This window comes from Indicator indicator, chromosome 21 (assembly GCF_027791375.1).
Source record: "Indicator indicator isolate 239-I01 chromosome 21, UM_Iind_1.1, whole genome shotgun sequence".
Classification (NCBI taxonomy): Eukaryota; Metazoa; Chordata; class Aves; order Piciformes; family Indicatoridae; genus Indicator; species Indicator indicator.
Genome location: NC_072030.1, coordinates 7,547,316 through 7,566,958, shown reverse-complemented (window position 1 = coordinate 7,566,958; position 19,643 = coordinate 7,547,316). Strand labels below are relative to the sequence as shown.

General features: G+C 40.4%; 1 protein-coding gene across 1 annotated transcript; it reads left to right on the top strand.

Moving 5' to 3' along the window:
• Window positions 1–16,988: 16,988 nt before the first annotated feature.
• On the top strand, window positions 16,989–19,171 carry C21H11orf91 (chromosome 21 C11orf91 homolog). Its single transcript, XM_054390749.1, has 2 exons — window positions 16,989–17,349; window positions 19,101–19,171. Exons 1-2 carry the CDS (start codon window positions 16,989–16,991, stop codon window positions 19,169–19,171), a joined length of 432 nt encoding a protein of 143 aa, XP_054246724.1.
• Window positions 19,172–19,643: the final 472 nt, after the last annotated feature.

Here is a 19,643-nt window from a genome sequence, read left to right as displayed (position 1 = left end):
TTTCTTAAATGCCATACTCCCTGTGGAGCCATTTCATATCCCCAAGCTCTTGTTACCTGCTGTAAAAGGTTGTACTTTGTTGCTTCAGCTCTTCCACAAGACAAGCAGCTTTAAACTGACTAGATGCCCACATCTATAGCCCAGCTTGAAAGTGACATCAAAGCAGGAGAGCTGGAGGGCAGAACTGCCATTCAGAGTGAACTCAACAAGCTGGAGGTAAGAACATAAAAAAAGCTGTCCTAAGTCCAAAAAATGGCTGCAAAGCCCTGAATGTGGGATGTACCAACCCTGTGGAACACTACATGATCAGCCAGGCAGCAGCTCTGCACAAAGTCACCTTGGAGTCCTACAGTCAGTGCCATCTCACTCAAAACCTCCAGCCTGTATTTCTGTCATTCTGCCTCCCAACAAGCCTGTGGCAAAGCCAGCCTACACAGATAACACAGTATTTGCCCTTCTCCATCCAAACGTGGCAGGGAATTAAGCCCATTTTATGTCAAGGAAAACAGACACACACAGACATCTGCAAACTTGTGTCTGGCCCAGAAGTAGCTCTGCTGGCATCAACCATCCAGAGAATCAGTGGTAGAAGCAGAATTAGAAAACAAGAACTACTGGCTCTGAGTTCTACCCACTACCTGTTCAACCATAATGATTTTGCATAAAACTTTGTCTTGTCTGGGACAGCTTTTGTCATATGTTTCAACAGCACCAAGCACAACAGCTTCCTGGCCTGTGGCTGATAATTCTTGGCATTACTGAAATGCAGATTATGCTAATTATTAATAATGTGCTGGGGTATGAATAAATTACATGGAATATACTAAATTCTTCTGATGCATAGCAATGAGCTCCAACACAACCAAAAGAAATAACTCATGGCAGAGTATGTGTAATGAAGGAATAACTGTGACACCATTAGGACAAAGTTTTTTGGGAAATAACTTTTTCATGTATGCTTGTACAGTACTTAGAACTACATACAATTATACTTACATACCATGATGTCCCAGGTTAACCCAGCCTGCTCTCACAAGCCCCCATCTCTACACGCAGATGGGAGGGGAAAGTAACACAAAAAATCCTCTGGGTTGAGATAAAGAGAGTTTAATGAGATGAAAAGATGCACAATTACCTCAGCCTATTCGCAGAAAAGAGCAGCAAAAAGCAGAAGCAGCAGCAGAAGCCACTGATCTCCCCCGAGTCCCTCAACCTCCAGCCTGGCCAGCAGAAGAGAACCTCACCCCAAAGCCAGAAACCAGAAGCAGCAACAAGAACAGGAAGCCTTTCCTGGCTTAATTAATCTGAACTTCAAGGCCCATCATACTTTGCTCCAGCCAGCACTTTTGTTTTGAAGCTGGCATGATGGTATTGAACACCAGCAGTAGATTCAACTCAACCCATGACACATGTTGTGGTCCAAAAAACTTTTAAAAGAAAGAAAAGACAGTAATACAAAATTTGAGACATACAGAGATTTTGTCTCCAATAAGGAGAGAGGGAAAAAGTGAGACTTCATACAGTAGGGAAAAAGGTTTGCTTCACCTATGTTTCTTTGCCTTTTTGACCATCTCAACTGAAAAAAATTAATAACTGGGTACTCAGAACGAAAATCCCTGAATCTATCTCCAATAAGACTAATGAACTTGGTTTTCATAGTATAGTCAGCAATAATAAATACTGTGGTCCTACTCTGGTTTGTGCTAGAGACTGCACAAACACACAGACTACAAGAATTGCCAATCTTAACAAACTAGCAAATGGAGAAGGAAATGCATAAGGAGATTTACCTCTGATATCATTAGCCAAGTTGGAAACAGATTAGATCCACAGACTCCATTTAGTGCACTGCACTGCCTCTCAAAGAAGATTTGGGCACCATTACACGTTAGACTTGTAACACCACAATGTAATTAAACTGTCACACTGGCACCAGTCCCTAAAGCAAATAGAGAATACACCAGTATTTCTATGCCCTGAAATGGCAAGCACTTCTATGAAATAAGTATCTATGTTATAATGACTGCTGTGAACACTGTTAGAAAAAGCACCCATTTGGTAAACCTCCTCAAAGAAAAGCTGACATTTACAATTTACTAGCATTTCCACTATTTAGAAGAAAAAAATTCTGAAGCTATGTGCCCTTCCTCACCCTACATAACCTGAATTTAGGTTAATGAGAACAAACCTAAAAGTAACAAGAAAAGTATCTCTAACACAGCCCAGTGCCCATTTTCTGTATTTTCTTACTTTAAAAGCATCAAGAAGCAGAGGAAAAGACAAGAATGTCAGTCAACCTCATTGTTCCTAGCATCACCAAAGCACAGGGAGACAGCAGTCAGACAGTAAATATTAAATTAAATAGCAGAGATTCATTCTCTGCACTCAAAAGAGTTCCTTCTAAAAATGAAACTGTCAGCATTGACTATAAATGTTTGTTTACTATTGATCTTTTGGGACCTGCAGTTGGTATGAAGTACTAGAGATTGCAAACTCTGTATTTTGGAAATCAGGCACTGAGCATTTTGATAGCAGAAGACAGGGGAAATAATTCATCTCTTTAAAATGAAAAACTATTCTTATAGCTCTTTCATCTGAGCTTCATTTGAAGTTTTTTTTGTCTCTCCCATATTAAAAAAGTCCTGATTCTGCAGGAAATACTCTTAGGGGGAGGCATCTTATAAAGCAAAACACAAAATCCAGGACAACTCCTGCGGTGCAAGAGCATAATCTAGAAATAATTTATGGAAACCCAGATTAAAGACAGAGGGAAAAACACAGTAAATTCCCCAAAGTGGAGAACAGGTTACACACAAGAACATTAAATGCTGGTTAAAAATACTTAATCATGCAAGCCCCTGGTAACAGTCTCAAGCCTGGACAGAAGAAGGCAACCAATCTGGCTTGCAAACATTTCACTGAACTAAGAGAAAATATCTTCTTTAATGTGTAGAGGATTAGATCTTGCCTTGTTGGTTTTTCTTCAACTATGTGTTGTGAAATTTCATCCAATTGCATTAAAAAAAAAAAAAATCACCAGATTGTCTCCTGACTATGTCTCATCAGCTGGGAAGAGAGGTAATTTCACCACCTTGGGTGCATATACACTGCAAATTGGGCCACGACCTCCCATTTGGCTACTGGGCTGGGCACAGTTACTTCTTCCAAAACACACACAGATCTTCAAATGCCAGTGAGGCACTAATCTGACATTACTATAGCACATCACACATGGAAAGTTGGAATGGAAAATTAGGTAGGTGCATAATCTCAAACATTCCAGCACAGCTCATAAATCTAAGAACAATGAGCCAGAGTCAGTTTTTTTAGGAGCTTCCTTGGTACCCAAAAGTTCCCCCAGGGAAAGAAAAACTTTGGCAAGGACAGATCAAGATAGCACTGTTGGATGGAAACAAAAAACTGCAGGAAGGTGAGATGGAGTTATTCTCCATGCTTATCAGAGTCTCCCACCATGAATCAGAGACACTCCCTTGTGCATGGGCTGAATCATACTGCATAGTCTGCAAACGGAATACTGTCTTTCATCACAAAGAATCACAGAATCATAACAGAGTAGCAGCCTCCTCCTGAAAATGAGCTGGTAAATATAGACATGTCTCCTCCTTAAATCCAAGAAGATGCTCACAAAAGGCAAATGGAGTGTTCCCAGATCCCAGTGACCACAGAAATCCTGTTTGGACAGAAGACAGACCAAGAAAGGTTGCACATCATTCCCATGCTGGACAGCATTTCAACCCCCAGTGCTACAGATGGACCCACTACCAGCTGTGGAAGGACTCTGTGACCCTGGAGGTCATAGTCTAGGAAAGCAAACAAAAGGCATTTGTGGTCCACAGCACAGTGGATATAATACTCCTCAGGATGTCAACTGGAGCTCAGTTCTCCATAGGAAGAAATGATTCATGCTTGAAGGAAAGGAGGATCCTCAATGACAATAGCTGTATTCTGTATTTTGACATACGTTACTTCCATTCAGCTGAAACAACAGTATGTGCAAAGGCTGCAGCAGAGTGAGAGGGAAAATACGTAGCACAAGGCAGAAATTTAGTCACTCTCAGATTTTTCAATCTTTTTTTGCAGATTTACACACTATTCTTCAGATGGGAAGCAGTAACCATCCCACTCTTTGCTTTTGATTCTTTTAAACTGCTATTACGTTAAATTCTGATTTAGTAACTTGATGTAGTGTGAAATGACTATAGATTCCAGCTCTAGCCAGGCAAGAAGCCAAGGCAACTGCTTTCTGAGAGGGATGGGCCTTGGCTCTGCTCTTGAAAATTTAACACATTTTAGCAATTGATTTTCAAATTAACTACACTTATGTCACATCAAAACAGAGCGGTATTGGGTTTCCTCCATACTTTGTGCTGCTGAATTCAATTGCCTCCCTTGATCTTAATTTCAGTAAAAAAAGACAAATAGCTTCTCACATTAACAATATTCAAGAAAAGCTAACTGCTTAAATTGCATCTAACAACAACCTAAGATTCAACACAAGCACTACAAACTAACAGCAATGGATACAGAGCAATAAAGAAACAGAAACTTGTACTGGTTATAACTGAACATTTAAAGTCCTCTCTAAGTGTAGAATTCCAAAGCACAGGAGAAGTAAAATTTTGCTGTGACAAAGAGTAACTCCAGCGTAACTCGTCCAATAAGCCTAAAACAGCCCAAAAGTGGTATAGGAGAAAACAGTTCTTGGTCATTTCTAGATGTTCAGAAGCATCTTACAATAAATCAGATCAATAAGCTCCAAATCTGAATCGAAAGTCCCATATTGCAAGGCTATTCCTATCACCTCCCACTGCTGTCTTGAAAAAACAAGATCACTTCTTTCTTATGGGAGATGGCCACCTACCATCCACAGTTCCTTCACACTGCTTCTTCAGCTTCCCTTTAATGCTTTCAAACACAGAAGTGAATTGCTGGATATTTCCAGCAAGAAAGTCACAACATTAGCTACACCAATTTCTTCTTTTTCTTCATTACAACTGCTATGTTCTTTCATGTGAGAAGCAACAAGCTTAAAATATATTTCCCTGCAGAATAACTAATTATAACTACAAAAATAACCAGCCTGTTTGCTTTGATCTTCATAATAGCTCGAAATTCTAATATTACTTTAATTGTATATTCACAAGCACCAGGAGCAATTGTGTTTATTTCAATAATTTTTCAATTATTAAATCAATTTTCACAGTCTCCTTTAAAAAAAAAAAATCTAACAAAAAGCATTGGGAATTTTAGCCTAAAATGACAAAGATAGTTCAGATAAACAATTATAAACCAAGATACATTGTGATTAAAGTTGTAGAATTCTGCAGAAATATTAAGGTCATAGTTACTGGACTACAGTATCACATGAAGTTCCTATACACTGACAAAAAACATATTATGGTAATATATTTCTTGGCTCTTATTGGCTTGTATCACACTTCTAGTATCACTTAGGAACCATGTTATTAAATAATTCAAAGGTAAATTTTAGATACTAATAACAGATTTGACCAATCGTCACAAAAATTATTTCTATCTTTCTGATTATGTCATTTCTATAAATAATACTACAAGCTCTTTAAATGAGGCTTATTTCAACTTGGTATTTTTCTGCAATGATGAAACCAAAGATATATTGTGGCCCTAATAAGAATAAAAAAAGAAAGCGTCTATATCCAGATGCAGATCTACTTTAACTTTATAAATATAATAGAAAAGCAAAATCCCCTTGGGTGAAAAACATGCTGATTTCTAATATCAGTACTAACAGCTTAAACTATCTTAAGTAGCTTTTAAAACAGATTTTGTTAGATATTTGTCATTAAATACGGGGTTTATACTTTTTCCAGCAGGTTGGGGTTTTCCCCTAGAAAAAGTTAATTATAGAAAAGGTTTTAAAGAGTGCAATTAAACAAAAATTAAGCTAACTTTACCATGTTTACAGTAAGTGAAAATTTATGTGTAAAAAGTCTGACCTACCCCTTATTGCTGCCAATAAAAACATTCTCATTCATTTCAAAAGGTCCATGTAATAGTGTATTTGGAACAGTTATTTAAGTTGGGTTTTAATGTTTGTTAAATTAAGTAGCAAAGGACCACCAGTTTTGCATAACTTGTTTGCATTGCTGTCATCACTAGAAATGGCATGGGAAGTTGATTCATATCATAGAATATAGTCACAGAACAATTCAGATGGGAAGCAACTACTAGAGGCCAACTAGTCCAACTGCCTCCTCAGAGCAGGGTGTGCAGAGTAACAAAGTGCATGCACCAGTTCAAACCTTTCCTTTCCTCCACGTGTATCAGAAGATGAAACAGAAGATTTAGGCACAGCATCCCTTGTGCAGGGCTATATAAAAGCAAAAAAATAAAAAATCCTTTTGTCAATTAGACGCTATTTCTTGCGGTATGTAGAGCAGCGTGGTGTGGCATGACAGCAGCCTTAAGCAGCCTCTCTTAAATTTGTAAGGAAAATTCCATGCTTGATATTTGCAAAGCCAGGTAGGAAAATGGACACCCATTTTGCACTCATTTTAAAGGTAATCTGTCATCCAGGTTGGGTTTTGGTTTTGTTTTGGGTTTTTGGTTTTTTTTTTTTACCTTTTGCCTATCTAGAATACTACAGTCATAAAATTACTTCTTCCGGGCTTGGAAGCAAGACTCTCTTCCCTCTTCTTTCTTGCAAAGTTATCAAGGGCCTCTTTATTCTTACACTGCATGGTTCATTAAAAAAGGAGAGCTTTCATTTTCCTTATAATGGAAGTTGTGCCTTCAGAAACTACACATATTTCTAAAAACAGCCCTGTGTGGAATCTGTTGATATCAGATACGTATTTCCCACAGAAACAGTCTCACAGTGAAGGAGAAATAGCTTTTCATAAAAGAAACTAAAAGAACTTGAAAAGTAATATAAGACACAATGAAAGAATTTATTTCTAGCAGTGCATTTCTTTAGTACCTATCCTCTGGGAGATGTATCACAGTTTCCTGAAGGGTTTGTATTAAAAAACACTTTAACAATACACAGCAGGTTTCTTTAGGTATTCTATCAGACTTCATTTCTAACTGATTTTCCAGAAATGTACATTTTAATAGAAAAAAAATCTTGCTACACCAAACACTGACTTCAAGGAGCAAACAAGGCTCCCCCACTCTAGCACTCCATTCATATTGCACGTGAAGAGTATTCAGTGGGGAAAATTACCTGGCTTGATTGTTAGACAAATTAATCTCTGCCCTCACAGCAAACCCTGCCCCCATCTTGATCATTACTGAGCAAGCTGTGTGTGAAATGTATTTGCATTTCAGTGACACATATTTTGAAGTGCATGCTAATGCTGCATACGCTTGCTTGGACACACCACCTCCATTTAACAGCAGGTTAAAACTGGAACGTTTCCATTATCCCATTTGCACTACTCAATAACCCCTTCCATTTCTGGATTTCCTACCCTTCTGAACCTTTATCTAAGAAGCACCAAGCTGTGCTAATAAGGAGAAAATCCCTAGTGGATCCATATCATCCTCCATTTGGATGATTATTTGTGCATATTTGTTTCTGGATACCATTAACTCAACCTATTTCTAGATGTCTATGGGCAAAGCCACATTGCTGCACAGAGCAGGAGGGAACTGGAGTTAATTGGGAAGCAGCTAGAATAGGCTACACGGCAGCTGTATGACCTACACAGGGCCCTTGAATCAGAGGCGAGACTATCACTCGTGATGCAATGCCATGTTGAAGAGAGACATCTGCTGGCATCAAAAGGACAGAGCACCAACCACCCGGAAAGCACTGCGCAGTTAATTATGCAGCTCTGTACTTAGCCACGAAAATGAGCTATTCAGGGCTAATTAGAAATACCCAATCTGTTGAAATCATACATTTACTTTCATTGCAGCGTTTTCCAGATGCAGCCTGTTTCATTTATGATGCGTCTCATCTGTTTATGTTGGGTATGATTTGCTACATTATGCTGCCTTGCAAATGGTGTCAGTGGGATGGATGCAGCTCAATACAACAGAAAATTCTTTACTAGAAGGAATGTACCTCTGGTTTAAAGTTTGAATACGTGCTCTGAGTGCAAGGTATTTTATAGATATGACTCCCATAATTTTAACATATCAGTGACAGGATGCCATCTGATAACATCTTAATGTCACCCACAGCAATGGTCGTGAAGCCAGAGGAAGTACAATCATTAGCATAGCACCAACAAGATTAAGACTCCAGCCAGCTTTCCAGCACTGAAGCTATTTCACTATAATCAGGCCAAATATTATTTTTAGACAATTTTCACATGGGCTGTAAAGGAAAAAAACTTCTTAGCCAATGTCTTAGAATGACACTTAAAAGCCACAGCTTGGTTAGCTTGGTTTGGTTTAGTCTGTGGTTTAGTATTTGTATTTTGAACTGTCAAGAGCCAAGGAGGAAAACGTGCTGCAGGTGTCAACACATTTACAACTGCCCAGCTGAGGACGTTTCAAACAGTGGGGTACAGAATTAGCCATTGCTTGTGCAATATTCCTGTGGCAGCAGCCTCATTTTATTCTACCTGCTTATCACATTTTCCATTCTCTTCTTCGTAGCTACAAAGCAATTTCTTTCAGCCCTGCTCAGGAAGCAGCCTACTGTTCCACACCCCACTGCAAGATGGCAGAAGGCATCCGTAAGCACCAGCCATGCTGTTCCCTCTCTAGGATTTATCCCTAGATTTAGGGAAACACTTGTGACCAAACCTCCCGTTTTGTTTTCCAGTATGCCAGATTGCATATACTACTTTAATTTTTAAAACCACCACTCTGGAGGGATATCTTACACTTAAAGTAAGAAAACAGCAAAGGCACCCCAGAATTAATTGAAAACTCATCTTTCATTGCATGAGGTTATTCAACTACTGTTCAAATGAGGCAGTTGATAAGATGGGAAGAGAATTTTCCAAGAGGCTGCAGAAAATGGACAGTAACAAACTTGCCCAAGTAGTAAGAAGACCTAGAAAGAATATTAATGCTTCATAACTTCAGGAACCAGGTTTATCTAAAAGTTGTTTGTCAGAAGTGACCATTTTACATGACAAGAGGCTATCCACCAGTTAGTATTTCTGAGAAGAACACTCAACACTGTATTTTATGGACTACAATCTGTCCACTACTGAGAAACTCAATCAAGCATGAAGCTGGTTTCTCAGGGAGCTAATGATTAAGGTCATCTTACATCTGCTCTTACAGAGGGTGGTACTTGGTGATCTTTTCAAGATCTTCTGTTTACTAATCAGAATTAGCTTGACATGACGATGGATAGGCACTCCTTTAAAAAAAAAAAAAAACAAAAAAAAACCAAACAAATAAACCCCAACTTACGTTGTTACTGCTTCAGTGTATTCTGGTTTCTCCTCCAGACTCTTTATACATAGGGTTAAACTCTCTGCTGGATCATTTGGTTTTTCATGATAAACCACAGAAAGATATATACAGAAAGGACTGCTGATAGCACTAGTGAAGCAACCAGCCACCGTAAAGTTATCTTCCAGTAGAGGGAATGAGGTCACAGCAGCTGAAGATGGAACTGTACAGAATCCATTTAAACTATGATATAATATCGATAGAGTCCATAAGTCTTCCAAATACCAAAACTGATGGATCTTGCAAAGACAAAAAAAAAAGAAATTCAACAACAGACCATGATCATCCCAAACACCTAAAACGTGGCTAAAGCATGAGGTCATGATTTTTCCTAAGAAAAATTATGGCCTAACTGCAAATCTGTTTAAGGTTCATCTAATTCAAGCTGTTTAAAGTAAAACAGAAAATAATCAGTCAGTATATACCAGTTGCTATTCCCATTTCTGAAATAAATTGAGCACTTTAAAAAAAATCAGCCTTAAATATCTTCAAAGAAAATGTTACTTTTATCATCTTTTCTGTTCATCAATGCATGGCACTAGTAATGGTGAGCAGAGGCATATTGGACTGAAATACTTGAATGATTTATTTGCTCTGAATCAGCCCTGTTGCATGATGAAAATGCCTCTTAATGAAACTCAATGTACCATTATAACACCATTTCACTGCAATCATTGTACATTTGGCGTGAGCCAGTCTCCATTATTCTAAGTAGTTAATGTAAGTAGTGCAGATTGTACTCACTGATGTCATTTCACATTCCTTGATAAGATGGGCTGCAGCTCTGAAGAAATTATTAGTGAATCAGAGATCACTCACAATCCAATGCTGCTATGATCAGAAACCATCTATATCTCTAAACTGGCAATTCTAATCTGGAGGAAAACTGGAACCTATCTTTTACAGCAACCATTGGCCTGTATGAATAAAAGCTCACTTCATATGCCAATAATATTTGCACCGTTCTGAAAAATACAACCTTACATAATGCTAACCCCTGGAGAAAGAATATGCTTTTTTTTTTTTACAGTGCTTGCCCCTAACTATGGCATGAAGTAATAAAGTACAAAACTCACAGATCCGTACAAAGGCTTTTTCTGTCACTGCCTGTTTGAATTATTATAAGCATATGCATATTCACAGAAAAACCCATCTGAATTTTAAAGGATTAGCATAAAATCTCCCAAATCAATTTTGAGATCTATAGACTACATCGTCATCTAAAAATGCATGGATTGATGACAGCGTCAACTTCTAATATACAAAGAAAAATATTTAAGTAACATATAGATTCTCTTACAATCTCTTCCATTTCCAAGGGGATAAAAACAAAATATGCAATCCATTCCAGTACTATTAAATAAACTTTGTTATCGTCAAACTTACTAGTGCTAACTGTGCTGAGATGAGATGGGAGTACAACACAACCAACCAGGAGCAAGGTGCAAGATTACCTTCAGGATTATTCTGGTATTTCAAAACTGGCATGGATTGGGCTGTCTTTAATTTTTTTTATGTGGTGAACTATACCTTTTTTGTGAAACCTCATCTGCCATGATGATTCATTTCATGTATATGAATCCAGATCTCTAGTCTAATGCTCTGTAGAATGCAGCTTTTCCACTCCACAGGAGGTCTCATTACTTTCTTTAGATTGCCAAATATACTCTTCAAAGAATATGATTTCCAGAAAAAAAGATAAACTATCAAAAACAACATTTCAGAACTGAGGTCACCCTAGAGATATGCCTGACAGCAAGAAGCAGGGTTTGACAGATTCATGTTTAAAGAAGCAGCACCCATCATTAACTCAGATGCAAAAACAACTAATCAAAGTACTTACCTGCTGAATTATCATGCAGACATGCCTCTGCTCTATCAAAATAATCTCATTCCTTGCCATCAGCCTACACAGCATCACACAATAAAATACATAAAGCCAGACAACTTCAAAATACCTTTTCACACAGTCTGCAGATAGATCAGTTTTTAATGCTGCTTTTATTCCATTTATCCACCCTTCACCATTTGTCTTGTAAAAATGTAGCATCTAAAACCACTTCTGAAGCCACTGGATTCCCATTCCCAACATTCCATAGAAGAACAGGATGTAATTACAAAGAGGAGAAACGGGGACTACTGGACAGAGTCCAACAGAGAGCTACAAGAACGACCTGGGGACATCTCTCCTATGAAGAAAGACTGAGAGAACTGGGGCTGTTCAGTCTTTAAGAGGAGATGGCTAAAGGAGATTATCAACATCTATAAATATCTGGGGAGTGCGAGTCAGGATGAAGGTGCCAGTCTCTTTTCAATAGTGCCCAGTGACAGGACAAGGAACAACAGGTACAAGCTAGAACACAGGAGGTCCCACCTCAACACAAGGAGAAACTTCTTTACAGTGAGGACAACAGAGCACTGGAACAGGCTGCCCAGAGAGGTTGTGAAGTCTCCTTCTCTGGAGACTTTCAAAACCTGCCTGGATGTGTTCCTGTGTGGCCTGCTCTAGGTGATCCTGCCTTGGCAGGGAGGTTGGACTAGATGATCCCTAGAAGTCTCTTCCAACCCCTAACATTCTATAAATCTGTGGAAAAGAAAATATAAAGCTCCCCAGTTACCAAACTGCAATGCCTTGTGTTCTTGGAATAAGGCAGGTGTTCAGAACACAGAAATCATCAGAGAGATTCAGAGTCATGGTCTTATTGCCAAAATATCCAACTTTTGTGATTGAACACACCATAAACATGTAAAAGACTAAACATTAACACTGAAAAATACTTTGATTTATAGCTTCTATCCCAAGCAGTGTATCTTCTGATTCTAAAGATTGGTTGCAGGGATTTACCTGAAGAGAAGATTAAAAATTCATTTCTTGCACAGCTAGTGCTTTTTGCATTTGTGCTAATCAGTCCAAATTTCTATTTCAGGCACTAAGTCTCTGGCTAATTTTGTATTTCAATTGAAAGCTCATATCTTAAAAACTTTTTAATTAGCACTTCTTTCAAGCTGTATAATTATTAATTAGTTGCTCTCTGTTAATTTTAAGTTTGCTGGCATAGTGCTTTAAGACTTTATAAATAGCCCTCTGCATATTGGTTTGTATTGTTGTAACGTGACATATCCAGCAGACTAGGCATATACAGCAGCAAAGGGAGTGGCATACTTCTGAAAGCAATTTCACTATAAATCCTACAGATTAGAAACTGAAAATAGTATGAACTCAATAAAAATTACTATAATTAATAGGAAATAGTATAGATTAATCTATTGTGGTGGCTTGACTCTGGCTGGATGCCAGGTGCCCACCAATATCACTCCTCCTCCTCAACTCAACATGGGAGAAAAAATAACGAAAGGTTTGTGGGTTGAGGTAAGGATGGGGAGAGATCATTCACCAGTTACTGCCACAGGCAAAACAAACTCATCTTGGGGAAATTTGTGTAATTTATCTAAAATCTAAATCAGAGTAGAATAGTGAGAAATAAGACCAAATCTTAAAACATCTGACCCCACCACCCCTCCCTCCAGGGCTCAGCTTCACTCCTCGTTTTTCAACCTTCTTGCCTCCACTGGTACAGGGGAATGGGCAGTAGGGGTTGCAGTCTGTTCATTAAGCATTGTCTTTGCCACTCCTTCCACCTCACAGTCTTCTGCTCCAGCTCCCAACCACCAGAGACAACAATATAATGAAATCAACTGAATAAGGCAGAAAATAAGACAATGAAAAAGAAGAGATGGCAGATATCCATACTGGAAGACTAACACCACTCTCAACTGAGTGCAAAAAAATGCAATGTATTTGTATTTTAAATAACATATTAAATGTAAATGTATTTCAGTGATGAAACTCTCCTTTATTAAAAAAATGCCACACTAAATTAGTAGTAAGTAAGGATGGTGAGACTCTGGAATGGGTTGCCCAGGGAGGTTGTGAATGCTTCCACCCTGGGGTTGTTCAAGACCAGGATGGATGAGGCCTTGAGCAGCAAAGTCTAGTTGAGAGCCATCTCTGCCCATGGTGGGGAGGTTGGAGTAGACGATCTCTAAGGTTCCTTCAAACCTGAGCCATTCTATGATTCTTAGAGCAATTTGTGTGAAAACATGAATTCACACACATGTGCAGTCAACACTTCTGAGTATCGGTATTCCAACTGCATATGTTGCCAGGAGCTGTAACTTTCACACTGTAAATATCAAGCCAATAGAACACACTCTCTGTGGTGTCATGGAACGTAAGTACAAATGAATGTGTATACAAAATGCAGCTAAAGTCTATGTGACATAAGTAGGCAACAGCACAGTTTACCATTCTCACCATTTTAAATGCTACAAGTGTGTGTTGCAAACTGCATATCCTGATGCTGCTAACATGGAATATTTTAACTGCCTTCAGACTTCACAACTTTAATTGGCTATCCTTCACCTCTCTCAACTGAAAAGCCTTTCAAAAAGTTTTTAAGTATTGTAGCAGAGTGGTGGGTGGGAAACTGTCACTACCATCTTTGTTGGCTAGGTAAGTTAAAGGCTTCCTTCTCCAAAATGAACATTTTCAGAAGCACTTGAGATATCTGCACTTAAATACACAGAGATGAATGTGCGAAGCCTCTCCACTTGAACACACTGCAAATGTATGCACATTACTCCCTCTACTGGATCAAATCTGTACAGTTATTGTACTGCAATTGCTGACTTAAAAAGTACATGGATACATTTTGTCTCAAAACTCTGGTCTTTATATAATTTGTGCTTAATTTAAGCATCACAATATTTCTGTCTACATGATGTATTCATATGGACAATCAAGGACCCAGATTCTAACTTCAGAAACAACTTTTGACTGCCAAAGGTGAAGGCACATGTCTGACAGGTGTACCACACTGCATCAATATGGCAAAATAATACATCTTTCTTAAAAACAAGAGATTTTCTCACGTCTTAGAGCACAACATCCTTTCTCCACCTTGCACAACTACCCTTCGCAGCCAATAGAGTGAAGCATTTCCCCTTTCTTCTCTGCCCCTTCCCAGACATCCTACCTGACTGCCGTGGGCAGTATCCAAAACACAATTCCAGTTTAACATGCACTATGTGGACATGTGAAAAAGACCTCATTCTTGAGGCCCAGGTAGAAAATAATACATTTCTAAACTCTTTGGTTAAGCAAAACAACAGTACTTTCTCCTACATGACAAGTCCTACCTGTAACTCATATAATTGACTCTTAAGTCCTGAGACCTCTAACAGCAATGTATACAGTGTATGTATACAGCATATGTACATAGCGTATGTATACTCTGCATCTCTAACTTCTGATTCTTGCAGCAATCTTTTCTGTGCTCAGCTCATACTTATCTCCATGACCAACGCAAGCAGAAAGAAAAAGCAGCACTTTCAACACACTGTAGGAACTCCACCAAATGGCACCTAAAGACAACAGGACACTACCTCAACATTAGTGTTGCGCTTTTCTAGCCCTAAGGATAAAAAACCTGAACCTCCCAGTTCACCTTAGCATCTAGCATATAAAACTGTGTCTTGCTGTGATTCGCTAGTCCAGGTTTTAGGAAAATAGAAATACTTATAGACTGGGGGAGATCTTATTATCATACTTATCACCTGATCAGTGCTTATTTCATATATGTGTTTCATTCTCAACATATGCAACCTGTACTGGTATTATACTGGTACTGGAATTTTAATGATGTGAGCACACCACATAAAACACAATGGGTTCTGACTTTTAAGTCAGAGCACATTCCCCAAACAGCGTACATGAACATAAAACTATTTAGATATTCTGTTATACTTGAACTATGAATGCAGCAATTATATTGCCAGGATTGCAATTACAGTGTCAGGAAAGAAAGAAGGCAAGATGTTTTGGCTTGTGGGGTTTTTCTTTTCTGTAGAGCTGTAGAACTTGATTAACAAGTTAGTACTATAATCATCAAAATAAAACACTGGCTTATATAAGAGGAAAAAAAACCCAGTTTTTATTTTTACATTTTTTAGGACAAGAAGAAATGGCTGCAAGTTGCACCAAGGGAAATTTAGATTGGCTATTAGGAAGAGTTTCTTCATTGAAAGGGTTATCAGGCATTGGAAGAGCTTGCCCAGGGCAGCAGTTAAGTCCCCATCCCTGGAGGTATTTAGGAGTCCTGTATATGTAGTGCTTAGAGATATGGTTCAGTCAAGGATTTGTCAGTGTTAGGTTAGTGATGGGACTCGATGATCTTAAAGGTCTTTTCCAATCTAGTAAATTCTGTGATTCTGTGGAAACACTGCATGACTCCTGCCACTATTTCTCTGCTCCTACCACTTATCAGGGCACTGACTGTCACTTTTGTGACAGCTAATGTCTGTAGGTCTGCCAAATTCCAAAAAGCCATTTGTATCTGTATTGGCCCACAGCACACAACACTAGACCTAAGTACACAAAAGCCCGCTTTGAGGAAAAGGTAACAGCAAGCTTCTCATTTTATTCAAGGAAAAGCTTTAAAAATAGTATTTACTTCAGAGCACACAGCCCTTAGAGGCTGTGTATTGCTGAAGTCTGCTCAAGCCTGAATTAGTACTGCAGTCGGCTTTTCACCTCATTTTAAGCAAATTTACTGATAACGACCATCTCCACAGCCCCTGCCATCATCAATTCTTTACCAATGGCACTGGTACAGCACCTCTCTTATCAGGGTTGTCCAGAGCACTTCAAATCACCTGAAAGTAATTCCAGAAGTTCTCCTGCTGAAAGCACAAGAGGACCTTCTTGGCTTTTTTGAGCTTCGCAGAAGTAATTAGCAGTGCACCCAATACCTGCCTAGGTCTGGAGCAGGGTTGTCACCTTTAATGGAAACGGCTAAAAGAAATAGCAACTAGCCATCCAGTATTAAACACAGGTCTCATTGTCCAGTCCAAATTAAATCATGGAAGGTATGTGGAAGAGGAAGGGGGGAGAGGAGAAAGGGCTCCCCCACCCCCCCATTATCCTGAACATCAGATATGCTGATCATTACCTGTCTGTAAGCAAATCCTTGAGGATTAAATTTTCCCTAATCTCATCACCAACATCCTTCCATCCTCAGGATCTGGTTCCCTTATTTCACATGTAGCCTGCAGATAAACTGCTAGAAAATTATTATTAAGACAACACCTTCCTCACATCTTCTAACAGATGCTCCTAATGCACGCCTGAAACACCCCGGATCCGACCCAGAAAGCAAACTGCTGCGTGAAACACCTACCATTTCACTGGTAAACTCGACAGCGCTGCAACTGCCGCTCCCACCTGCTCACTATCGGCCTCGTTAGGCGCTGGGATTCAAATTCACCCGCTGAGGGAGGATCTAGGTCTGCTCCGTGAGGGGAGGTATCTGCCCGGCTGCAGCCCCGGGAGGAGACCGGGGAGCCACGAGAGGGAGGACAGAGGGCAGCTTCCACCCAGGTTCCCCGGGTGCTGCCACCTGCGCTGGGAATGAGCCCGCGACGCTCGACATGGAGGGGAACGAGCCCAGGCCGCTTGACTCGAGGCCGGCCTGTCTCCTGGACAACTGCCGTTGGCGGCCGGTGCCATGGCCGAGCAGCGCCCGCCGCGGCCACTCTTCTTCCCCCACTTCCACGACCGCACCGAGCCCGTCACACCTTCGGCCGGTGGGGTTGGCCCCTGGCCCCTCGGCACAGCCATATGCAGGCCGCGGCAGACTCCACCGCCCGCCGCCGAGCCACCCCGCTGGGCCGCATCACTTGCGCCCATCGCCTACGAGCCTCTGCGCTTCTTCTGCCCGCCGGCGGGGGCGGAGGAGGAGGGCGGGGGCGCGGTGCCGCGACCCCTGGAGGAGCTGCCGCTAGAGGACGAGATCTGCGAGCTGGGCATCCGCCTCAAGGAGCTGGAGCTGCTGGCCCTCCTCGGCGAGCGGTTCGACGCCAAGCAGTGTGCGTGTCCCCCACCTGGGGCCAACAGCGGCTCCGCCCCAGGGCCGCTGCGCTGCTGCCTGTCCTATCCGGTGCAGCAGGGCTGGGGTGCACAACTCGGCCTCGAAAGCAGGCAGGTTCCACCATCAGTAGCGCCCTGAAACGTCTTGTGCATCTCGGCACCCACAGCGCCATAAGCCAGCCAAGGGGACCAAGGGTCAGGTTCTCCAGGTTTCGTGCCCTGCACTGACCTGTTGGAGAGCCGCACTGGAGAAAGGGACCTGGGCGTTCTGGTGGACAGAATGGCGATGAGCCAGCAATGTGCCCGGCCAAGAAGGCCAACGGCATCCTGGGGTGGAATAGAAGGGCTGTGGCTTGTAGGTCGAGAGAGATTCTCCTTCCCCCTCTGCCCTGGTGAGGCCGTATCTGGAATATTGAGTCCAGTTCTGGACCCCTCAGTTTGAGAAGGACCCCAGGGGAACTGTTTGAAAGAGTTGAGTGCAGAGCCACAAAGAAGCTGAAGGGAGCGGACCATCTCCCTTAGGAGGAAAGGCTGAGGGAGCTGGGTCCCTTTTGTTAACTTGGAGAAGAGCACACTGAGGACTGATCTCATTCATGTTTGATAAAGATGTGAAGGGCAAGTGTTGGGAAGATGAAGCCAGGCTCTGCTCAGGGATGTCCAGTGATAGGACAAGGGGCAACAGGTGCGAGCTGGAGCAAAGGAGGTTCCACATGAACATAAAGAAAAACTTTCACTGTGAGGGTGACAGAACACTGGAATTGCCCAGAGAGATTGTAGAGTCTCCTTCTCTAGAGACATTCAAAACCAGCCTGGATGCATTCCTGTGTGACCTGCCCTGGGTGGTCCTGCTCTGGCAGAGGGGTTGGACTAGATAATCTTTTGAGGTCTCTTCCAACTCCTAACATTCTGTGATTCATGGGGTGCAGGGAGCAAAGCTGGTGTCACCTACCCCAGTCACAGGCTGATGGCACAGGTTAAAGGAGCACAAGAATTATAGATGTGGTTACTTTTGTACAAATGAACAAAAATCCCCAAAGACATTAAGTTTTAGCAAAAGGCATTTAAGACACTTCTCTGTACATGCAAAATATATCCACTGTGAATGAGATCCAGTGGTTGTAAATCAGCATTAATGTAAAATATAAAGCCACTGATGACTGCAGGTAGTTGGAGATGCAGGAAAAGAAAAAAATAGTTAACTAACGTTGGTGTTTAAATTTTAAAACTTGCTGGCCATGAAGGAAAACCAGGAAATAAAATAGTTCAGCAGATATTAATTGCTGAGAGTTCCAATAGGGAGGCCAACAATTGTAAGGATGGGATGCTTACCATTTCCTTCAAGGCCACAGGCTGCCAGTCAGGAAATTTTCACGAGTGCAAAGGTCACAAGAACACAGAACAAACGACCATCAGATAGACACACATTCAAAGGAAGATTTCAAATACATTCTGATAGGTAGTTGGCACACATTCGCTTTTCAGAACAGGAAATTAACAGGGCTTTCCCCCTCCCCCCCCCTTTGTTACAGCAATACATATATTTTTCCATTTTAGTACCTATTATTTTCAATACATATGAGAAACTTCCGCTTTCAGATATTTGCTAGACAAATTGTAAGGAATATTACTAATTTGCTTAGTATATTAAGCAATATTATTGATGATGTTGATTAGTTGATTAGTTGATTTTTCTCAAACCTGTTATAAAGTATTCGTTTCAAAATTAATGACAAATCATGTTTCTGTTTAGATAAAATTCTGAAGGCACTGAGAGAAGAAAGGATAAAATGCATGAAAGCAAGACAGAAGCTGAAGAAATAGCCACCCACACAATGAGGGTTATTTCAGCTGGATATTCAGTCCCTCTGTCACTATAAAGTATTTTAATGGATCTTTGCTGTTATTTTTCTACTTATTATAGGCTATTCTCTTACAAATTAAAAAATACAGTATATTTTCTTGCTGACTTTTTTGTCTATTATTTGCCTAGTACTAGTTACTGCTACTAATACGCATTTTAACATTTTTTTTCCCAATTATTGTAGGGAAACAGGATGGATAATATTTTCCTCAAAACCACTACAAAATTAACAATGCTGATGTTAGGATTCCTAGCAGCCTTTTGATGATGTTCAAGATACACATAGCAGGGAAACAGTAATTTCAGTACAAAATACAAGCTCTTTTTGTTTTAATTGTAATTACATTAAGAGCAGCTGAGAGTAAATAGATGTGGTCAAAAGTCCTATGCATCTAAGCAAGTCTTAGAAAACTACTCTCACCTTAGTATAAA